This window comes from Engraulis encrasicolus, chromosome 3 (genome assembly GCF_034702125.1).
Source record: "Engraulis encrasicolus isolate BLACKSEA-1 chromosome 3, IST_EnEncr_1.0, whole genome shotgun sequence".
Lineage (NCBI taxonomy): Eukaryota > Metazoa > Chordata > Actinopteri > Clupeiformes > Engraulidae > Engraulis > Engraulis encrasicolus.
Window position 1 is genome coordinate 49,325,528 of NC_085859.1, and position 23,418 is coordinate 49,348,945.

General features: G+C 41.5%; 1 protein-coding gene across 1 annotated transcript; it reads left to right on the forward strand.

Annotated features, from left to right (window-relative positions):
• The first annotated feature begins 576 nt into the window (after window positions 1-576).
• Window positions 577-23,303, forward strand: si:ch211-225b11.4 (tRNA (32-2'-O)-methyltransferase regulator THADA). Its single transcript, XM_063195618.1, has 31 exons — window positions 577-801; window positions 894-1,068; window positions 1,757-1,843; window positions 1,934-1,961; window positions 2,297-2,445; window positions 2,907-3,029; window positions 3,347-3,467; window positions 3,657-3,799; window positions 4,033-4,114; window positions 5,100-5,236; window positions 5,463-5,660; window positions 7,765-8,479; window positions 8,896-9,048; window positions 9,282-9,391; window positions 9,740-9,900; window positions 10,132-10,289; window positions 11,565-11,723; window positions 12,209-12,348; window positions 12,564-12,698; window positions 12,964-13,068; window positions 13,583-13,783; window positions 13,999-14,149; window positions 14,493-14,742; window positions 14,945-15,184; window positions 15,701-15,905; window positions 16,329-16,514; window positions 17,582-17,805; window positions 18,549-18,719; window positions 20,554-20,832; window positions 22,051-22,253; window positions 22,461-23,303. Exons 1-31 carry the CDS (start codon window positions 701-703, stop codon window positions 22,736-22,738), a joined length of 5,568 nt encoding a protein of 1,855 aa, XP_063051688.1. The 5' UTR covers window positions 577-700; the 3' UTR covers window positions 22,739-23,303.
• The last annotated feature ends 115 nt before the right edge of the window (window positions 23,304-23,418 follow it).

Genomic DNA, 23,418 nt, shown 5'->3' on the forward strand with positions numbered 1-23,418 from the left:
TCCTCCACTTGCCTCCTCCACTTGCTTCTCGTCATGATGACATCACTTACAACAGCATTATATTTCAATATTTTGCAAAAGCTCAATTGTAGAGTCTTTTTCTCGTTTGCAATTGGGATGGTGAATGAAAAACAGTCCCCCAAAAGTTGTTGTGGCGAAGCTGACAGCTGGGAAACTTTATCGTTTTCTCCACGGAGGAGGGGCCAGGAGGCGGGACGAGGAGACAAGCACAAGTGGAGGAGGCAAGGTCACATATTGGGATGCACCCCCTGACCCACACTCCTGGTCAGCAATATAGTGGCCAGGTCACCGCCGTCTAATAATAATAATAACAACGGCCATCATCATCATCATCATCATCATCATCATCATCATCATCATCATCATCATCATCATAAATAAACTATTATTAATGAGCTTACTCCGGTAAGCAACCGGGCTTGAGGGACTTTTATTTTGACAAAGCGTGTGAGGTGCAGGAAAATCGCAAATCACGCGAGGCTCACACAGGAACTGCACCGTAAATACAAACACACACCAGAGAGGATTTATAGAGGTAGAAAGGCTATGCACACACGTGTGGCTAGACCTTAGCTCTGGAGGAGTTATGTGTTGGTCTTTCACTGATGATTAAATTCCCTGTGGGGGACTTCTGATACCTCATCTTATTTTCCTGGCGTCGTTTGTTGGATCCATTAAAATGGAGTCAATACCTCCTGCTTTGGGAGATGACACTTTGCCTCCTGCGGGTGTGACAGATGATGTAAAGCTTGTTTTCAAGAAGCTGTCAGAGTGCCAAGGGTAAGGGCAAAGTTAGTCCTTCTCATTTGTGGAAAAAGTGTTGGTTTGGATGATAAAGTCAAACTTTAACGTTTAATATCCTTCCTGTTCAGCAATCTCCCAAAACGTTGCAAAGAACGTCTAGTAGATGAGGCTGTCAAGCTGCTAAAAGAAAAAGTCCAGCTGCAGTCACTGGAGAGGTCTCATCTCGTCTCCCTCACGAAGCTGCTCGTGGCTGTGCAGATGGAAGCGGCGAGCACCTCTAGCCTGTGTCGAAAGCTTGACCAGGTAGGTTAGGTCTCTCGCATGAACAGATAGGCTGCTAGATAGGCTGCTAGAACTACTACTACTACTACTACTACTGCAGTACCACAAGATTTTTTTTCTCCTGAAGTATTGATGGTTATGTAGGCACGTGTGTCAATTGTCCTAAAATTTTGGAAGGTGTTTTATTTGTTTCATTACAATGCGGATCCTGTTACTTACAATGCAGGGCCACAGAAATTGTTGAATTTCCGTATAGGCCTAGAACTAATGCATGTATGTGTGTGCATTGTGCATTCACGTTTGGAGATGCCTCTACGATATTAAAATTACTACAGTAAATCTACTACAGTAACTGCTGGACAATACGTGAAGCCTCCTTCATATGTCTGGCTTATGAACTCAAAGTCCTCTTGCCCAGCCCTTTTAAGTCCATACAAACCAAGGCATGATGTACCACCACCTGGTCCAAGACTGTGTTTCAATTGCAAACCAGGTGACATTGTTAACCTGGGCATAGTGGTAAATCAGCCAGAAAACTGAATGACGCATAGGCCCACAGGCAGTCTAGCAGGTATATCCATTTCTTTAGGTCAACTTAGCCAAGTTCATCACGTAAGAAGACTGTTCTTGGAATATCCCCTTGATCAGTTGTAAAATTGTGCAATGCATAATAATGATAAAAGTTGTATTAACTGTTTTCCCACTGTAGATGATTCAGCTAATTGGTGAGGTCAGTTCAGGTGTTGCCCTGGAGGAAGTTCAGCGGTGCATCAATGCAGTAATGCACAGTGACCTAGTAAGATGTGTCCAAAAATATAAATTATTAAGTGCGTGCAGGAACATTATGTCTAGGAGAAGTAAAGCTGTTTTATCGTTTTCATTTCAGATTTTGTCAATCAAGGATCTTCAATATGGTAAGTCAAATATTATCTTGTTAACTTACAGGCATTCAGGGCTCTAAATTGGCATCAGCCAACCAGTCAAATGCTGGTGAAAATTCAGTTTGGCTGGTAGGAAATAAAGCTTACTAGCCACGTTTACCCATCAATGAGTGTGTGTTTGGTTAGTAAGATTGACATATATTAGCGATTTTTACTGGTGATTTAAAAAGTTAATTTAGAGCCCTGCAGTCATAAATTATATTATGTGACAAGTATGGTTATGTATCACATGAAGCTCTACTGTACAATATACCCTTTCACTGCATATGGAATTTACCACTTAATAAAATACTTTGATCCCTTTGCAGTGTCAATGTTTTTGGAGTGCAGCTGTCTTGGTCAAAGGATTTTAAGACAACAGTGCCTTCATCTCCTTTCCAAAGTTAGTGAAGTTTTCTCATCTTCTCGAGAAGAGGACAAATTGAGAAATGAAACTTTGTGTTACCAAGCTGTAAAGGTAAGATTTTTTTTCAAATCTCAATGATGTGTAATGTGTAAACTGTGATGAAATGTGTGTGTTGTTTTGATGTTGAAGTGAAATAAAATTGAGTGGAGGCACACAGTGTTGCCAAGTTTGACACCAAGTTTGGTGAATTGTTTATATATCAAGATGCTGTAAACATTCTTCTACAGCCACAGACAGTTTTACAGCCGGGGGTGGCATTTTGGTGTTTTTGTCTATCACAAGTTCACAAGCTGATCGCTCAAGGCTTATGCTATTTAGATGGTTTAGAATTTTGCATGCTGATGCAAAAGTAGAAATATTATTTAGCGAAATATAGTTTGGTTTCATGGTTTTAGTAGGACCCCAGGATCAATTACTTACTGCGCATATTTATATAGAAATCCAATTTGAGCTTACATGATCGCCATTGTATTGGTTTTGGCAAAAGTGCTTGACTGTTGTTTTTATTACAGGTGTGTCTCCAGATTTTCCAGTCGTTGTCTGAAGAGGTGTATCCCATGGTGTTTGGAAGACAATCGACAAATTCAGTTCTGGCGAGCATTGTGGGATTCCTCATGGACATTGTTCTTGGATGGGTATGCCTGTTGAACCGTCAAACAAAGTCAAGCATTAGAGATATGAAAAGTGATGCAACATGTTTGTTTCTGTACATCTACTGTATTAACTTAAGAATCTATAGGGCCATTCCGTGTGAATTTAGACACTTTGGGGCCTGATTGGCAGAGATTTTGATGAACCTTTGTAGATGATCTAGTCAGTGGACAAAAAGACTTCTTTAACAGCACAGGGGGAATACATGGGAGGACTTTTACTTTCTCAAGCCAGTGTATTCCATTAGTCTCACACAGTAATCACTCCTTAACGTAATGTGATGTGTTTATGTTATGACCAGAGTGCCAACAAAGACACTCGTCTCTTAGCGGGCACCGCAGTGGGCATGCTGATTAACACAGCTCCAGAGGAGGACCAGGGGAGGACAGCTGCTTGGTCTGTCCTTCAGTTCGCTAGACAAGGTGACCTCAGTTTATATATTTTTTTGGTCATTTTCTTCATAAAATACAGCACCACACACAAGTATCAACTAAAACGATGTTGTCAGTTTTCAACCAGCTGTATTTGCCAGTGGTAGAACATAAGAAACATCTGATAGTGTAGATCTCTTGAATGTGACTTCAGTGTCCCTTGCGATGTGTGATCTTTAGAACCATGGCAGATGACTGTGGGTGGACTACAGGTTCAGTGTCACCGCAAAGCAAAGGATGGGTTGGAGAAACTGGCCTTGTGCAGAGGTGTTTTGACTGCCTGCAGAAAAGACATCCTTGCCCATGGCCAGCACCCCACGACGGTATTTTTTTCAGTTGTACAATGGCCTTAAAAACTTTCTCTTTTCCCCTAACCCACAATGTTCAATGGCCGCTGATGGCATCCCTATTTCTAAAGAATGACTTGTATAACTGGTAATTAGTTGAGGCAAGAGTAGCACCTTCGTATTATCTTCAGGACCTGTTTGTTTATGATATTATGCATGTATTCTCATGTGGATTTGTCTGCATTTCTGTTCATAAATGTGTATCCTAGACTTGCCTTCTCCTGGATATGTTTCCTGTCGTGTCTGCTGTTTGTGAGGATTCTTTGGACAATCTCTACTATGCTTTCCAAGGTACTGTATCAACCAAATCAGTTTACCTACGTGTGGGTGAAGGGTGTGGTAGAATGTTGCCCTTCACTGTCCGTGTCATCTTTTAAAACTGTCGGTTGGACGGCAGCTGTGGTCACAGAGCTGGTTGTAGGATTGCAGGTTTACTCGTTCACGCTTTAGACTAATGCTTTTCAGTGGGGGCTCCACAGCTTCTCAGGGGGTGTTGGGGAGCTCTCGGGGGGCGTAGAGAAGGCAGAGGGACAGCTGAGAGGGGGCGCTGCTTAGTTGCCATTGGGGGGCATTAGTCTATTTCATTTTTTAATACTAAGGGCAGTGTTGTGAGGCTTATGAAGACGTCACGGGGGCGTTTGGAGGCATATGATGAGGTCCAGGGGGCGTCTGTTCAGAAAGGGTTGGGATCCAGTGCTTTAGACGGAGATCTCCCCACGTACAGATTATGCTCTCCCACACTGAATGCCCTCTCACGCAATCCTTGTTTTCCAACACACACAGCCCATGTTACTATGGACCTTACGCATCTAAGAATCCTGGTCCTAACCTACGTTGACCTTATAACTCTACAATCTCGATCTATCTCTTGTTCCTCTGCCTTCCTGCTATTTCTGCCTCTCCTCTATACCTCTCCTTTTAAATTCATCTCTAACAATGATGTTTTTTCCCATTTGTTAAGCGCTTTGAGTTACATGCCTTGTATGATACAGTGCTATACAATTCAATTATTATTATTATTACCCCACACACTCACCCCATGCTCCCCCACACATCCAATCCATGCTCTCTCCACGCCCACAGTTCATGTCCTCCCTCATGTCCAGTCCATACCCTCCTACACTCACAAGTTCATGTTTTTTTTACTATACTGCAAACCAGCCCCATGTCCAGGTCAATCTCATCACTGCGCACTATTCATGGAAACAAATCACTATGGCACTAATAGCCTTGTTGTTTTGTGTTGTGCTGTATGCTTGTATGCATGTTTCTGTAGTGTTTAGCCTTTGGCTGAAATGCCTGAAAGTGTGTCTGCCATCTGTGATGAAGCTGAGCAGTGGCCCACTGTTGGGACCGGACTCCAGTCTGCAGCGTCCAGTCATTGATATAATTTGGAACAATGCAGAGAGCCCTGTGAGTATGGCGTTTTTACAGTGGCTCTCACAAATCCCTTCAATCCCTTATTCGACCCCCCGCCACCTCTTTGTATAATAAAAAATGTTCTTTCTCTAATGTAAAATGTAAAAGACTCACTGTATAGTAAAAAAAAAACTAGCTGTCAATACAGGATTGTGGTCAAATTTCATCTTTCACTTGAACATTGTTATTTTATAATAATCCTGTAATTTTGTGTTCTCAGATTGAGGGAATCACTGAATCTGTCCGCAGTGCCTTGTGTTTGTTTCTGGAGATTTATGAGTCTGACTGTCAGCATAGTGGAGCTGAAGAGAGACCACTTTACCAGGACCTGTTACATCATGTTACTAAGTTGCCATGGGATACCAAAGCCAAGTACATTTTTCTTTGTGCCCTCTTGCCCTACTTGGGGACCGAAGTGGTATGACTACTCTTTTGTTTCATTTTTTGTGTCATCACTTATACTGTAGTCAGCTAAGAAGTACCGTAGTATAGAATATCTTATCTGTTAATCTTGTGAAGCAGTGTAATATACAGCATTTCTGTATTTCATACACATTTCATACATGTTACAAAAACAAACTAGAAATGCATTCTCACAGAAAATGCTGGAAGCGGGCTTGCCTTTTGGGGCAGAGATGAAACAAAGTGCTATTGAGAAAACAAAGCTAAAAGAAATCTTGGAAAAACTCCATCCACCCAGTCAGAAGTTATGGGCCAAACAATTCAGCCATCTTGGATTCAGCCATCTTGAAAGTGTTGTAGCTCTGCGTTTTGGGGATATACTAAATGACATACATGATATTTTAAGTTGGCTAAGGAACACTGCATATGATAAAATTTTGAAAATCAACATGGCTTCGAGCGGGATTAGAACTCACAACCTCCATATCTGTAATCCAACCCCTTTGCCATTGATATTAAATGACATACAATACATGATATTTGAAGTTGGCTAAGGAACACTGCATATGATATCATTTTGAAAATCAACATGGCTTCGACTGGGGTTCGAACCTCCAACCCCCATATCCCTAATTCAGCACATTTGCCATTCATACTAAATGATATACATGGCATTTTAAGTTGGCCAAGGAACACTGCATATGATATAATTTTGAAAATCAACATGGCTTTGACTGGGATTCGAACCCCCAACCTCCATATCTGTAATCCAGCACATTTGCCATGCATACTAAATGACATACATGGCATTTTAAGTTGGCCAAGGAACACTGCATATGATATAATTTTGAAAATCAACATGGCTTTGACTGGGTTTCGAACCCCCAACCTCAATATCTGTAATTCAGCACATTTGCCATCCATACTAAATGATATACATGGCATTTTAAGTCGGCCAAGGAACGCTGCATATGATATAATTTAGAAAATCAACATGGCTTCGGGTGGGATTCGAACCCTCAACCTCCATACCTCTAATGCAGCGGCATGCATTACCACTAAGCCAAGCAGCTAATTGTCATGCATAGTCCAGCAAGACTATATTACATTGCATTGCAGAGCTGAACAATAGACTTCTAGAATGCTTGCTCGCACCTGCTCGTTAAGAATAGAATCTTGAGACAGTGACAGTTGAAATGGAACACTTCACTGGCTGCACCTGTTGTGATTGACTGAAAGACAGTATTGAGTATTAGTATTGAGCTCTAAACTGGGGAGAAAATGAGAATGAGATTTTTGTCTTTACAACATCGTTGTAAAAAAACTAAAAGGAGTTGGCACGTGTCCTTTTCACAGATCGGAGTCATGCTTGTGATCTCTCTAACAGTCTTTGAATGAAGTTTATAGGTTAAATTTTTCAGGCACAAATGGACCTCCGTGTGGGACATGCGCTGATCTCTTGAAAAATGCACTTTTCCAAAGAATGGGATTCTCCATAGAGCCAGGCCTGTTTTTTTTACAAACCTGCCATTTAAAAAGTATTGGGAGTTGGGAGATGAAACTTTCACAATTTGGAGACATCCCATAGAGCTCGCTAACAACGCGTCAACTAAACTTCTAGGTGAAAGTGTTGATGTTTTATGACCGAAAAAGCCTCCTACACTCTAATCTCTAGAGTGGCGGAACTTTGGTTCATGAAGGTTCCACCATAGTTTTCAATGGAGACCCAGGCTTTCACAAAATCGCCAAAAACGGGAAAACGACAAGAGACATGGAGAAGCCTATAACTGTACGCGATCTCCAAGCCGAGCCGGTCGTTTTAGTGTTTGAACGGTGTCTCTATCTCGAAAGGCCTTGGAGGAGATCCATTTTCTATTTTTACTGCCCCTGCACAAGACCAAGCTATAATAAATAAATAAATAAAGAAACAGGACTTAGAGATTACTATAATCGGGCCTTGCTCTGCAAGGGCCATGCTCTGCATGGTCCTTGCTCCGCAAGCCCGCTTAAAAAGTACAGTACCAGCCTACAACCTCTTTTTGGAAATTGTTCTTTTTGTTTTTTTGTTCATTATGCAGCCTTCAACTTTTTTTTGTAAAGAAGCCATATGTATTCGGCAGGTCTTAAAGCACTATTCCGAGTTTCCGGTTCATCTCTTGAAGTGCCTCTCCACCAATCAGCTGTCTCCTTGGGCATCTGAGGTCTACATAGCGCTGGTCCAAGACGAGCGCAAAGAGATGTGCAGAGCCCAATCACCAGCACCACCTTCAGAACTGAAGCTAGCGGCTAAGTGGAGCCAGCGCTGGAGAGGGACTCTGCTGGAGGCCCTGACCTCCGACTCCAAACTCCTGCAGACCAACGCAGTCAGTCACCTCCTGCCCGCAACTCTCCAAACGTATCCATCCGCTTTCAACGTGCTGTTGGACGGTTTGGACCACACGTCTCAGAGAGACCTGAGGGCGTGGACGTGCATCATGAGTTGTCAGCGAGTCGTCTGTGAACGATCCTCTTGGATCTCCGAGGACGGCTGCGTGTATGAAACTCTGCAGAGTGCCCTGACGTCCCTCGATGACGGCGTTCGTTTGGCGGCGCTGAACATGCTGTGCTGCAGCTCCAAGTCCAAGGAGAGGCCGAGCGCGCTGGAGCTGTCTGCCATGAGGAGCTTCATTCCTCTCAACCTCAACAGCGAGGCGCCGGCCTTCCGACAGCAGCTTTACGCATCCGCCAAGAAGTTTCTCTGCAGAGTCAGGGACACTTGCTTAGCCGCGGTGCTGAAGGGCAACAGCAAAAAGAAGCTCTGTCAACAGGATGAGGACATACTCTGCCAAGGAGTTGGTGAGCCCTACTGTGTTCCACATGAATACATTTATTACAATATTAATATATTTTTATGAAATGCATCAGTACAGAGAACAGAGGAAATGATTGGTAGAGAGAGGGGGGAAAGGTTGGGAAATGATTCCGGTTGGATTTGAGCCACATTCCCCTCGGTATACAATATAGCCCAGTGGGTATGCCAGAGAGCGTCCGCGTGTTACAAATTAATCTAAAAAAGTGTGAGGTGTGCGCACATCACAAAAAAGCAGTTGCCGTGGGTGCAGGATATATACAGTAGGAACGCATAAGAAAAAAGGAAGAAATATCCAACCCAAAAGCTCCCTGGTGATTTAATTCGTGAAAAACTTTTGACCTGTAAGATCTTCGTCAGGTGTCTCACCTCAGACACCTCACAAATGATTCTCTCCTTCCAGAGTTTGTGGACTGGTTAGCGGAGCTGGCCTTTCTCTACCTGAATCCGGGGAGCAATTACCAGAGGAAGAAGACTGCTCTCTTACTGCTGTCTGCCGTGTTGGAGACCTGCACTGACACATGGAGTCCTGACAAGAGAAAAGGACAGCCACCAGGTTTGTGAACTCTGTACATACTGGGAAGCCCCAAGTAGCTTGATCAACAGAGATGCATGTTGAAAATAACCAAAGTTGTTCTGTTATGCAACAGCAATTTGCTGCCCAATAGCAATTTAGTCCTGCCCTTGTTTTCTTTATGAATAAGAATTTTATGATTTTCAGTCTGTGTTCGCATTTCTGAATGTACTGTATATATTTTTCTGTATAAAAACCTTTTCTGTATTTGCCAGTGAACATATTGGCTTTAATAACCTGGGCCCGGTCTAGAGGACTATGGGACTTCTTCTCCACGTCGAAGCAACTGGCTCTCATCAGCTGTATGGAGGACATGACCGATGAGGCAAGTTCTTCAATCAATCAATCAATCAATCAATCAATCAATCAATCAATCAATCAATCAATCAATCAATCAATCAATCAATCAATCAATCAATCAGGCAATCTTAATTTACCTGTATAGCACAATATCACAAATACAAAGTTGACTCAAATTGCAAGGTATGCCATTAAGTTTTTGTTAAATATAAAACCATGTTTTTTTAATTTAATTCATATTATCTTTTGAATCAAACCTTGTGTCTCAAATTAAATATTCCAGGTCAAAGCCATAGACTGAAGCACCATCATTTGTGACACCAGACTGTTTTTCATGGTTGACTTCAGCAGTGTAATCTTCTTTATTTAACAGATCCGTGAGCTTTCTTCTGAGTTGCTCATTCAGTATTTCCCAAAGCCTTTTCCGGAGCAGCTCACTCACCTTGTGTTTTCCCGAGCTGAGCTGTTTCTCCACAGTCCACGAGCGCAGGAGGCTCAGATTGGAGCGCTGATGATGAAGGTTCTTCTACAGAAGTAAGAGAAAAAGTTTCATGCCCTTCTTCACTGTTTCTATAATGTACATTATATATTTTTGTATACATTTCAAAATGTCATATGCTAAGTACTTTGCACACACCAGAACTACTCAATAATCAAAATGCTGCATTCTGCATTCAATATTTCTCAATGTGTCTAAATTGCAATCAACCTGAAAAGCTTTTTGACAATGATTGTTCACCTCGCTGCCCTGTCTCTATTTTCCAGGGAAGTGGATCTGTCCCAACCATGGGTAAACAACAGGGTTAATGGAGATGAAGCAAATCTCACCTCTGTTTGCCAGTACCTCCTTGAACTACTGGAGCAGCAGTACTTGACGGCTATGACTGACATGTTGGGGGCCTCTCAGAAGGCACCTATGCACGGTGAGATCGATGCAGGCTCACTGCCAAATTCATGCCATTCACGATTACTGTTGCATTAAATAAATTCTTAATGGTACACTGTGCAGGAAATGGTCAAAAAGGGTACTGCAACTATGCTGCTCATTTAAACTGGGCTGCCTATTGCCAAATTTGATCTTTACATGAAAGTTTACTAAGTAATAAACACATATTTTCTAGTATGCTCTAATGGTGCATTCCCCAGAGGTAGGAGCTTCCTAGTAGGCAACAAGGAGGCAACTACCTCCCACTTGAAAGCGTTCCAACCAGCAAGTCAAACAAACTACAAACATGGAGGGACAAAAACTACATATCCACTTCTCAAAGATGTCAGCAATGTAAACAACATCATATGTTATTTTCATTTAGCCGCATTTCATCTTTGAAAGACGCAATGTCAATATAACTACACCTTAGAAAAGTTAACAGGCTGTTTTGCAACCGTTAACCTGTCTGAATCAACTTTATTTGTCCATGGAATGGTGATGTGCAACATAAACTATTCCTAACACTGTGCGCTGCCATTGCTGTGATGACATCACGATAGTCAATGGGGCGAAGTCGGTTTGCTTCGCTTTTGCCCCAGCTCGCGACTTGAACATTCCGCTTCAACAGGCGTTCCAATGCATTTCAGCAAGTAGGAGGTCAGAAACATCCCATCTCCCAGCCCTGGGGAATGCACCATAAGTACAGTCATTTTTGCAGCTAAAAATGGCTATTTTTGGAAATTCAAAATGGCGGACCATGGAGAAGATCCCCCCTTTTCATGTATGAAAAGTATTTTTTTCCAGTCATAATGAATACTTGTTTATTTCCAGAATTCATGCTGCCCATTCACTAATGTTACCTTTTTTTCATGAATATTTACCACCACCATCAAATTCTAAGTATTCATTATGACTGAAAAAATTGCACTTGTCATACATGAAAAGGGGGATCTTCTCCATGGTCCGCCATTTTGAATTTCACAAAATAGCAAAATTGACTCTACTTGGACCATACTAGAAAATATTTGTTGATTACTTGGTAAACTTTCATGTAAAGATCAAATTTGTCAATAGGCAGCCCAGTTTCAATGAGTAGCATAGTTGCAGTACCTTTTTTGGCCATTTCCTGCACAGTGTACCTTTAAAGAATAAATACAGTAAAACTCCCTTAAATGTTCAATTATCTGTTTTTAACCTTCAATTAAGTGTATTTAATCACGTTGCAAAAGAGCGTTGACTGAAGAGTTGACTTCCAAACATGTGTGTTCAGGTGCAGCGACTGCTCTACAGAGATGTCTGCTGGAGGTGCCTGGTGTCCTGCAGAAGGAGATGGATGCGGGCACATTCACAAGGACTCTCGGCCTGATTGAGAACATCACTACTCTTATACTTGGTGTGCTGTATGGTGAACAAGACACCGAAAGTAAAGGTATTTCCTAGAAAGAGAGTAAGAAGTGATGACAACAGATATTTCAGTCTTTGAGTCAAAGTGCAAACCTTCAGATTAAGTAGTTCTTGATAAACAAGACAAAGGAACCAAATGGGTTATCAACTGTGTAATGTACTTTCATATAGTTTCACTGTCAAACCAGGCTATGCTACTTTGAAATTTGGGCTACCATTGAGGAATTTTAATATGGCCTTAATGGGGCTTTTATCAGGGGTTTAACGTTTTGGATGTTAAGTTTAAATACTTGTATAACGAATCTTACGATGCATTAGCGAGCGGTCAAATGAACACCTCCCTACAAGTACTCTCTACACTGTCAGCTAAAAAAAGTTCAGATTTGAAGCTTACTGAAACTAAAAACGTGAAAGTTTGGACAAAATTCAAACATATGTGTTGAATTTCTGCTGATATGTGTGAATATGCTTAAAATGCTGACATGAGCTATTTTTTATTTTATTTTGCAGAGGTCCCGCCGTCCTATTGTGAAATGGGGAAGGCGATCACGTCTGTTATCGGTCAGCAGGCGGGATCAGATGGGGAAGAGGTTATTCTGCTCTCAGAGGAACACAGCCTCGTGCTGACATGCTGCTGGGTCTCACTGAAGGTGATCAATCAACCAACCAATCAATCAATCAATCAATCAACCAATTAATCAATCAAGTATTTATACAACACATTCATGATAAAATAAAATTGATTGCAATATTAGATTCATTTAAATTAGCACTTGAGCACTTGATAAAGGGATATAAACGCATACCTCTGTGACATGCTGTTTTCTAAAACTGGGTAATTGAGAATATTATTTGATTTATACAGGAAATTGGAACTTTTCTGGGGTCCCTTGTTGAGAGATTGAGCAGCCTGGCAGAGTCTGTCCATCTACTGACTGTAGACCACCTGAGGAAAGTGTCCAAGGTGTTCAAGGATATCATTTTGAAATGTCGACACTGGGTGAGTACAGAATGGGATGGTGTGGAGGATTTCACCATTAATAGCTTTTTATTTTAAAGATGCTTTGCCAGCCTGCAAATCTTCATGCCCTTGTGTACCCTTGTATTAGTATTATATAAGAATATCCTACTTTTCTACTAAATTGGGATGGAACAACCTGGATAATATTTCTTGAATACGTCTCACTCTCAACCCTACGTACTACCGTGTCGTATGTCATGCAATTCAATACTGTATGTCTTGATGCTCTTCTTTTCATGGCCAGGGGGCAGTAGAAGGCTGTTGTCGTGGATTTACAAAGTTCTGCAGCACACTACTACTCAGTGCAGACCCAGAAGTCCAAGACATCCCTGTAGAGCTGCTGAAAGAGGTCAGAATATAAATAACATGTTTTTAAACCTTAACCACATCAAGTTCACATTTTTCACATAGGTCGTAGTTATATATGTGTTATATATGTTGTTATATATGAAGAGTTCAGATGCAAAACCCCCTAAGTGCCTTTTCAGATATTAATCTTAATTCATTTTTATTTAATGCAAAGCTATCAAAATTGCGTATTTTTTATTTTATTTATGTGATATAAATAATTATATATATTATCAAGTACGTGAATGTAAATCAAACCAACAACCGGGTTCTCTAAAAATATAGAATTTTAGGTCTTCAGAAATGGAGTTAGGGGGTTTTGCATCTGAACTCTTCATATATAGTTATATATATATGTTTTATATCTATATATGTGCTGAGTTTATAATTGTTGAATTTTGGAAGAGGTGGGAAACGGTGGCAAAGTTAACTAACAACTAAAACACGTTTCACCCATTTAATGTCAGAGGAACAATTAAAGTGAGATGTGCTCTTTGTTTAATGATTCTTTTCAGGGTTTAAACCTTCTGCAGTCCCCTCGTGCCACCTCAGTAACTCGAAGAGCGGCAGGTCTCCCGATGATCTTCCTCTGTGTGGTGTCAGCAGCAGAGTCCAGTCGGAGAACGTCTCTGCTCTCCCTCAGTGTCAGCAACCTTCTGGAGGTGGCAAACAGCCCACTACCAGACAGCTGGGATCAGACTGTGGACCTACCACAGGTTTTTATTTGCTTCAAAAAATATTTATTTGAATGGTTGATCTCCGGTTGTCAATAGAATGCGCTTCAGATGGGATGATATTGGGCACCTCCAGGCGGTTTTTGAGCATTTATTGGGCTGGAAATGATCAGTCACATCTGGCAACCCTGCATATGCAAACACTGCACAAACTTAATCAAGCACAATCCAAATGATGCCTATTTTTGTCCCTGCAGGTGTGTGCTGTCCATACTCTGAATACTTTAGTCCGAGGGTCTAGTCTGGGTGTGGCCATTCTTAAATATTGTCCCGACATGGCCATCCTGGCCTTGACCCTTCTCAGCTCCCCCTGCTGGGCTGTGAGGAACGCAGCGCTGCAATTATACAGTAAGTCGCACATTTACAGCCCTTGTCCACCAAACACAATTTTACAGTAAAAAGTTCCCAGAAAGTGTGCTTGAAGTAGAGTCTTTAACAGCATGTCTTATCGTAGTACAGATGAATGCAAATGAAAATACTGTTCATTCTGTTTGGCAGAAATGCTAAAAAAGATTTTTTTTGTCTCGTTTGTTCGGTGGGTTCATTATGTGGGCATATGCTGGGTGACCATATTTCACACGTCTAGAGCACTTGTCCAGTGAGCACCAAACTTTTCTACCTGGCAACAGCTTGCATTTTGAATTCACATAATATGAACTTCTTCTTTCTTGTTTTTCTGCTTGTGTGATAGGCTCACTGTGTACGCGTATGCTGGGCCACAGCCCCGGGGGCGACCATGCTTCCCCCCAGTGCGGCATGTGTCCCCTGGCCTTCTTCACACACTACCCTTCCCTGCTGCCCTTCCTGCTCAACCAACTCAGGACCGCAGCTGCAGAGCTTCACTCTCCGTCCAAACTGGGCCGTCTTTGTGTTCATCCCTCCCTTTACCCCGTGCTCATCCTCCTGGCCAAGCTGCAGCCGGGGCTTCAGACTGAGACCAGGTGTGTTTTGGGATGGCTGTGTGGTTTTCTTGCTCACGTGTCGGTAGTTCAGAGTTTATGTATGATGTGCAGGATTTTGTCTACTTCTTTGAACCACAACGTTTGTTACATTCAACTCACCCACTGCTCTGCACAACTATGCTGATTGTGTTTAGTTTGGCTGACATTTTCTTTTATGCTGGTGATGTTTTACTTGTTGTAGGGAGCTGTCAGAGGCCGTGCCCCCGCTGCTGCAGCTCTCCTCCAGCCCAGTCTACTGCATCCGAGTGATGGCCTCCAAAGCCCTGGTGGCCCTCATGCCTTGCTCAAAATACCTGGATGTCCTCCTCAAGCTCGTGGGAGAGTTACCGAGTTGCAGCAAGAAGCCGTTCTCCCACAACCACCTGCATGGTCAACTGCTGCAGATCAGAGCCATACTAACACAAGTCTTGCTCTCTAACAAGTGAGTATGGAGATGTGTGGTCTTTTAAATCCTCACGGATAAATGCTTAACCAGGTTTTGGTGGGATGAATGGGCTCTGCAGTTGGTCCACAAACATTTTTCTGAGGTCGTGAGGTCTGTGAAGGCGTGGTTTTATCAGCTGCCGCGTTTCACTTATAGTCCAAGTTTAAACATAGTGGGGAAGAGGAACATGTCACATCTCTGAAAATCCTGCAATCCTGATTTGTTCGGCTGCATGGCGGTTTGAGAGCAGGGCGAATCTGAAATGCGCCCAGATCCTTGAGTAAGGTAACGAAACTGAGTGGAAATACAAAAGGATCTGGTGTGAGCCAGGTTAATTAATGTGGTTACAGACGTCAGAAGTTTTAGCAGGGCCATTAAAATGTCAGTCTTGAACTTTTTACCAGCTTGAACTGGTCTTGATCAGATTGAGCCAGTCTAATCCAGTTTGAATTGATCAAAAAGAGTGTTGTATTTTTTCCAATAACTTTCAGTTGTTTTTCATGTATATTTCAGAGCCGCCTTAAGTTCCCTCGATCATTTCACAAAGGTGTTGGAGTCCAAGCTGTGGCTGGTGACTTGGGGACAGCAGTGTCACATGATCCGAGGCATGTACCTGGAGATCGTCCGCCTCGTGAGGACCGGCTGCTCTGAGGACTTCCTGCATCAGCTGTGTGAACTTCTTCACTCGGAGCTGCACACCCCACCTCACTGTCTGCAGGTTAATGATGCCATTTGCTAAAGTGATGAATATCACTGCTAGTAATAAATGTATCTATAGAGATTATTTCTATTATGTACTCCAGTGGTTTCCAATTGCTAAGAGCTAAATTATTCCAATTCCCAAGAGCTAAATTATTTAGCGCAAAATGAGGCTGAGGGCCAAACAAATTGCCCGACCATATGGCCACAGATCGCACACACATACTAAATGTTTTAATTTGTTCCATCCTCATGGCTGGCCAAATGTTTACCATGCCCGGTCAGGATTTGGCCCGTGGGCCGCCATTTGGAGACCACTGACGTACTGTATATAATTTATCGATCCAGTTCATACACATAGTAGATAACCTGCCTCCATTTCTCATCATGAACTGCCATTTTGTCTCAATCACTGTGTAACAACCATTTCGTTTAATTACAGATTGGCTCAGACTCCTTCTTCCAAACGGTTGTCACTTTCCTGTGTGATGATCCAGTTTGGATGAATACGATTTGGCAGACATTTTCCAGTTGGAGATCGGGTCTAAAGATGTGTTTGCTCAAGTGGGCAGTAGAGGAACGAGGTGCAAGCATAGGTGTGCAGCATCTTCTTGGAAAAACACTTCAGGTACAGATTTCTATACATCTCATAATTTTTAGCTTTTTAGTGTAGGTAGAGATTGTTTTCAAAAAAATATTCAAGTTCAACTTGCGCACAGCGGCCTCTGGCAAAAACTCTTCTAATTTAGTCTAGCCGTGTGCTTTTGAAAATCCTTGGTAAGACTCATGCCGTAGTGACCACTCACCAGTTTGACCAGATCTGTAGGTGAGGGACACTGGAGTTGTGCTGTCATTTTACATGATCACATTTCACTTTTGAGATCAAGTTGCAGTAAATGAGTGACAGAGAGACCCCTCAAATTACATTGGGTGAGTTGCCTTGGTGAAGGACACCTCAGTCATTCAAGTTACTCACTCCCACCACCTGTTTTTAGATGCATCCTAGCATCTCTATAAGAGGGTATGTCCGTTCGTCCGTCCGTCGGTCTGTCTGACTGAAACGCATTCTTTAAATCGGCCAAAACACGATCTTCGCTGCCATTTTTCACGTTACTCTCTCTCTTCATATTTCTGCTTTTGGACGCATCTTTGTCAGCCTGTCGGACTTGTTTCTTCTTATTTTCACAATTGCTGAAAGAAGGTGCATGACTGAAGACTTGTCAGCCACGTGTTTAACATGGCTTCATCCTCCCTTATTTACAGTAGTGTTTGAATACATTGTTGTCATTGCCTGTATCTAGGGAGTCGCGGTTGCTAATGGTTAGGAAATTGCAGGTTCGCACCTCACCCTAACCCAGTAGGTGATGGCTGTAGTGCCCCTGAGCATGGCATCTAGCTCTACATTGCTGCAAGAATTGTGTCCATTACAATACTCTGTCAATAAAATACTGTAACTATGAGTCGCTCTGGAGAAAAGTGTCTGCTAAGTGTACTTACTTACTTACGTATCATAATGGTGAATGGATGTAATCAGTCAGACGGCCTCTATTTTAGCAGACAGACAGAAGAGTACACAGCCATAGTTAGTTCTCCATCATGTCTTGCACAGTATTCCATGAAAAATGTGTAGTTTTTCCCATGAAAAGTATGAAGTGTTTTTTCCATGATTGTGATTTGTACTGTGTATTTTATCAGGTAAACCTGAAAGAAGTGTTGCAGAAGGAGGATTGTGAAGTGAAGGGAGTGTATCTGAAGGCCTTGTTGTCGGTTGCGGCTGGAGGACTGGATGGCTCTGCGTCTGAGGAGGGAGATATGAGGGAGTGTGCCGAGCTCCTGCTGACTGGCCTGGAGGTGTCTGACAGGGAGTCGGACTACTGCTCTCAGGCCCTGTGTGCTGCCAGCCTGCTACTCTACAGATGGTGAGGAGAGTGAAGCTGCTTTTGCTTCAAGTGGCACTATGCAACATTTTCTAATGAATCAATAACCTTCATGAGTCTCACAAAGTCTGGAACATTGTGAGGAGCAGAATTGCCTTACAAAACACTGGAAACTGATAACTCGGTAGAAGATGTTATTATAACGTTTGTGTATACCAACATTCTGGACCCTGTTGTTGATAATGGCTGAAAAACACCCCCCGGTCCCTCAATTCTGTCGACAAAACACTAGTGGAAGTCCAGTTGCCATGTGTTGCTTTATGGAAGACTATACTAAAATGAGTAGAGTAGAGGAGACCAAAATAGTAGGCCAGAGTAGACAAAAATGATATTTAACAGACAGCTTTGATTCCGTAAAATATCTTTCAATTTGCCTTCAGGTGGCTAGTTGGATTAAAGGATTAAAGGTCTACAAAGGAAGGCAAAGCATAAGTACATTTATTTAGTTAATTATTTGTTTATTTCAGGGACAGTCAACATACTTGTACCGTTTCAGAGTGTTTGCAGCAGAATGTTTATTTGTCAATGTGCTTTTGGCCAAATGTCTTGTATCCCTGATTGGTTCACTTTGAAGTCATTGTGCAAGTGAAGTTGTCCATAACAAGGAAGCACTGGTAAAAGTCACTGACCAAGTGCTTTATACAGGACTGTTATAGGATGTTTGATGTTTTTATCAATGTTTTTAAATTATGTCTCTGTGCTTCTTTTCTTCTTCTGTCTGTCAGCCTGGACGATGAATTGCTTCCACGGTGGTGCAGCATTCTAGAATGTCTGATGTCACCAGAGAGTGTTGAGACACTCAGGATGGCTTGTGCGGACTCCCTCTGCTTGGCTGGGTGTTCTCTAATGCACGAAAACCAAACGGACAACACACACAAACTGGAACTGAGAATAAGGTAGGTGTCATTAGGTTCCCTGTTCATTATGAAGTAAACAAATTCCCCAAATAAGTCAGTCATTGTTTTTTTTCTGCTAATACTCAGGGACAAGTGCACAATGTACCTAGCAGTATAATCCCTATTACTATGCTGCTATTCTCTTAGATGAGCTGAAAGGGTGTGTGTTCTTTGTGTACTTAGGAGACCTTTTTTATCATCGGTCTACTGCAGAAATTAATGCAAATGGTTAGTGAGATGCTGCAGGAAAACAAAGTATCACAAAAAGTATCACAAAGTATCACAAATTAGGCACAGTGTCTAATTTGTGTACAAACCCCAACTCCGATGAAGTTGGGACGTTTGGTAAACAGTGAATAAAATCAAAATGCTATCATTTTCAAAACATTCAATCTATTCATTAGATGGAGAATAGTGAAAAGACAACATATTAAGTGTTAAAACCGAGAAAAAATATTGTTTTGGGGGACATATGTACTCATTTCTAATTTGATAAATCCTACACGTCTCAAAAGAGTTGGGACGGGGATCAGTGAAATTTAGTAAACATCCAAATAAGATAAAACAACAAAGAAGAACATTTCAAAATGAATTGTACTGACGGACAATATAGGTGTCCAGGTATAAGATCATCACAGAGAGGCTGAGTCACTCAGAATTAAAGATGCAAAGGGAATAATTACCATAGTTATTACATACATTTTTTAATTCCCTTTGATTTACCATGATTGAGTGTATATAAGACATATTTTTGTTAATAAAATCATTGTATAGGTTCATGACATCATGAAATATATATTGGCTGTAGTTTCACTCTAATTCCTGGAGTGCTAGAGCTATTGAAAATTTACCATATTAAGAATGCTTAATGCATGAAAATGATACAGGGGTGTAACATTCTCCTAAGCACCTGAGCTCACTTGAAATAGACCCAGAAGACATGGGAAACTGTCCTTTGCTTACAGAAGTCAGCAGAAGTTGTAGAAGTCCATTGCACATCCTGTGCTACAGTAAAAATGGACCATCCAACTTGTGTTAGTGCTAGCTTCAAAAGTCAGCCTCCATGATGGCATGCGGGTGCAGTAGTGCATTGGTTAAGATGTTCTCACTCATCTGTAGAGTTAAATACAGTGCTGAATGGTATAAATGGGTTTTAAACAGCATGAAAAGCCACTCATGCATTATATTTTGAAGGGAGATCTTCGATTACTGCCACATAGTAAGGTCAAATTGCATTCTCTACTATGTTTTAACAGTTTGGCTCCATCATGAGGACCAGCAGGTGATAAAATGGTGGGTTTTTGGTCAAGACCTGTCACACTGTAAGCACTACAGAAAGGAAAACATTGCAAAACATGACAAGGAATACACCCACCATTTAAGCTGGTGAAATCATGTCCAAGATAGGAATTAACACTGTTTTTATATAAAATCATCTCATCGGTTAATGTATTTAACTGTTAAATGTTGTCTTTTGTTTTGTTTTTAGTCTTCCTCGACATTTGCTGCCATTTATTGTCCCCGTCCCAACTCTTTTGAGACGTGTTGGATTTATCAAATTAGAAATGAGTACATATGTCCCCCAAAGCAATATTTTTTCTCAGTTTTAACACTTAATATGTTGTCTTTTCACTATTCTCCATCTAATGAATAGATTGAATGTTTTGAAAATTATAGCATTTTGATTTTATTCACTGTTTACCAAACGTCCCAACTTCATCGGAGTTGGGGTTTGTAGATATGTGGCTGGGGGGGTCCATTGGAGCTGATTGTACATAGGGCCCACAATTTGCTGCTACCGACATCTTTTTCCCACTTCACCCTTCTCCTTTAGGCTGATCAACGTGGGCTTGTGTCTGCTACAGGACCAGAGTGAGCGGGTGAGGGTAAAGGCGGCCATCTTTGTGTCAAAGGTTTGGAACTCATCAACAGGAGCATCAACAGCAGTACACAAGCAGAAAACCTCCACTTCGGCACACGCCAACCAGTCAATACACCTGCTCCTGCGGCTGGTCTTGGACCGATACTGGGATCACTCTGGCACTTTACAGCTTTTATTGCGTCACTTACCGGAGTCACAAGTCAGCAGTTATTTGCGGAAAGATGAGGCAAAGTGAGTCAAATACAGAATGTATGCTTGCATAGTATATACTGTATGATGTGGCTAATTTGGTTAGCTAACATATGCTTTTGTGTGTATTGACTGTTTAAAATAGTGTAGTGAAGAATATTTTGAACATTTAACCATTAAAATTCCACATTCTAAATTGACAACACAGCATATGTATCTAGGGATGGGAATCGTTAAGGATTTCACGATTCCGGTTCCCTTATCAATTCTTCGAAACGATACGATTCCTTATCGATTCTCATTTGTGGAAATTAAATAAACTATTAACTATCGATTTAGACAAGTTTTAATCAAAATTTGCTTATGTAGCCTTTGATTTTGCTTCTACCCTTCAAATTAGAAATGTAGGCTTTACCTATAGGCTATGTCTTTCATATAGGCCTACATTTGCTATAGCCTATTCATTAGGCTATAATATGACAATGCAATGCAAAATTGCAGAAATGCAAACAATTGAACTGGAAATGAAACATTATAAATCCAAACCAGTCTTAATACAAGAAACAAAAAAAGATAGTAACTTGTGACTATGAACAGCAGGCACGTCCTGAACACAGTGGGTGTATGTAATAATCTAAGTCCCTCCTTCTGTCTGTCCCTCACTCTGCGCTCTGAGTCTGCTCTCCAATGCCCCTCTCTACTGCGTGTGGCCGATTTGATATGATGTCTCGGCTAGAATAAATTCATAAGTTGGCTATTGATGGCAATTACGACTTTCAAAAAAATAAAGGGGCAAAGTTTGTTCCGTTGACATTGTCGTGATCATGTTAGTCGTTCGATAATTTGACACGGTAAACAGGTTGAAGGACACAGTAGGCTATCTTGATAGGAATGGTGGGTATTTAGGGATAAAAAAAGGAAATTGCAAGTAAGGACGGATTCTTTTGCAGTTGCGTTTCACCTGTTGGCAGCGCAAGATGCAGACAAGAAAGAAACCCTTTTGCATTCTCCGATTTTTAGGGAGATGCTTGCTTACCAGGGTCAGAGATGGGTTATTGCTTAGGTTTCCCGACCACGTTTTACTGTAGGCATAATATACCCTATATATGCCTATCCTCTTCCTTTGTTGAGATGTTGAGCTCACGTGTCATTTAAGTCGCGTGACAATTAGTAATTTGCAAATCGATCGGACCAAGAGTATTGACACCCCCCCCCCCCCTTTTTTTTGTACATTTGAGTAAACTCGTGCTTCTATTTCAGATTCAGCAGTCTATACGAGCGAGATAATCCCAACGTGTATGCAGAGCCCTCGGCCATTGCCGAGTGTCTTCTGCCCTCTTTACTCCAACTGGCCTTAAAATACAGCGAGTCTTCAGCACTGGCCCAAAGGCTGGATCTCTGGGTCAACAGCAATTTGACTCCAGTACTGGAGAACCTCGCAGATTGCAAGAAGTTTGCATCAGGTAAGAAGTCAGTGTGACCTCACTGTATGGTGCAACAGTATTTTGCAAGTTGTTGCAAATGCTTCTTGAGATACACAAAACCTGCCCCGATATATAAAATATAGACAATTCAAAAGGAATTATTAACATAGGTACAGCAGAAATGTGTTTTAAATAACACAATGTAATTTTAAATGATAGTTAATATTTCATTTTTTTTGTACACAGGTCTGCAGAATCTACAGTCTTCTTGGATGAGGTTTCTTTCAGACCCTCTTCTCTACAATAACCTGTGTGGACTTTTCACAAGAGCAATCTTTCTCAATCAGCTCCTGGTGGTCTCCACAGAGTTACAAACCGATACCAAAAAACTGTCAACCGATCTACTTGATATTTACAGACAGCTTCGCGCAAATGGTTGCTTTTTGCCTCAGACCTTTGCTGATTCCATATTGAGGTTTGTGAAGAAATCAGAAACCCTTGTCATCCAGGATGAGTTTAGTTAATTTTTAAACCAACCAACTAATCTTACCTCAGTATTAACCATGGCTGTAATACTTGTTCTGATGACAGCCCTGGTATTAGGTTACTGGACCTGTTGATGTACTGTCTGATATCGTAAATAGTGTGAGCCTTTGGTGATGTCAGGCCTTTTTTGTATTTTGAGTCAAATTACACAGTACATCTTATAGTACCAAAACTGTAAGAACAGACCAAAGGCGGTAAAAGTGGCAGAAGTAATTGATTTTGTATGGAAGTTGCAAAAGCGGTTTTGGCATCAAATGTGTCAAAAGAGAAGTTGTACTATAATAAAAATAATATGTATTGAGCAGCTCAGCAGTCCAACAGAATGTCTACATTTTTCTCAACACAATTTTCGGTTGGTCACTCTTCCTGATTGATCGTTAAAGCTTGAGTCTTTTACCACTTTTGCCATCTCTGGTCTGTACAGTCCAGGAAGGATTCTGGCACTTATAACGGTTTTACGGCTGCCAGTCTGTTCGTACTGTAATGCTGACAGAGCGGTGTGTTTTATAAGTCTGATCATCCCATATTAAAAAAATAAAATGATTCATGTTATTAAGAAAGTCTCTGCTACTGAAAGTCGTAACACACTGTGGAAAACACACTGTGAAATGCCTTGTTATAAGCATCTATATCTTCACCTACATTTTTACTTTAGTAC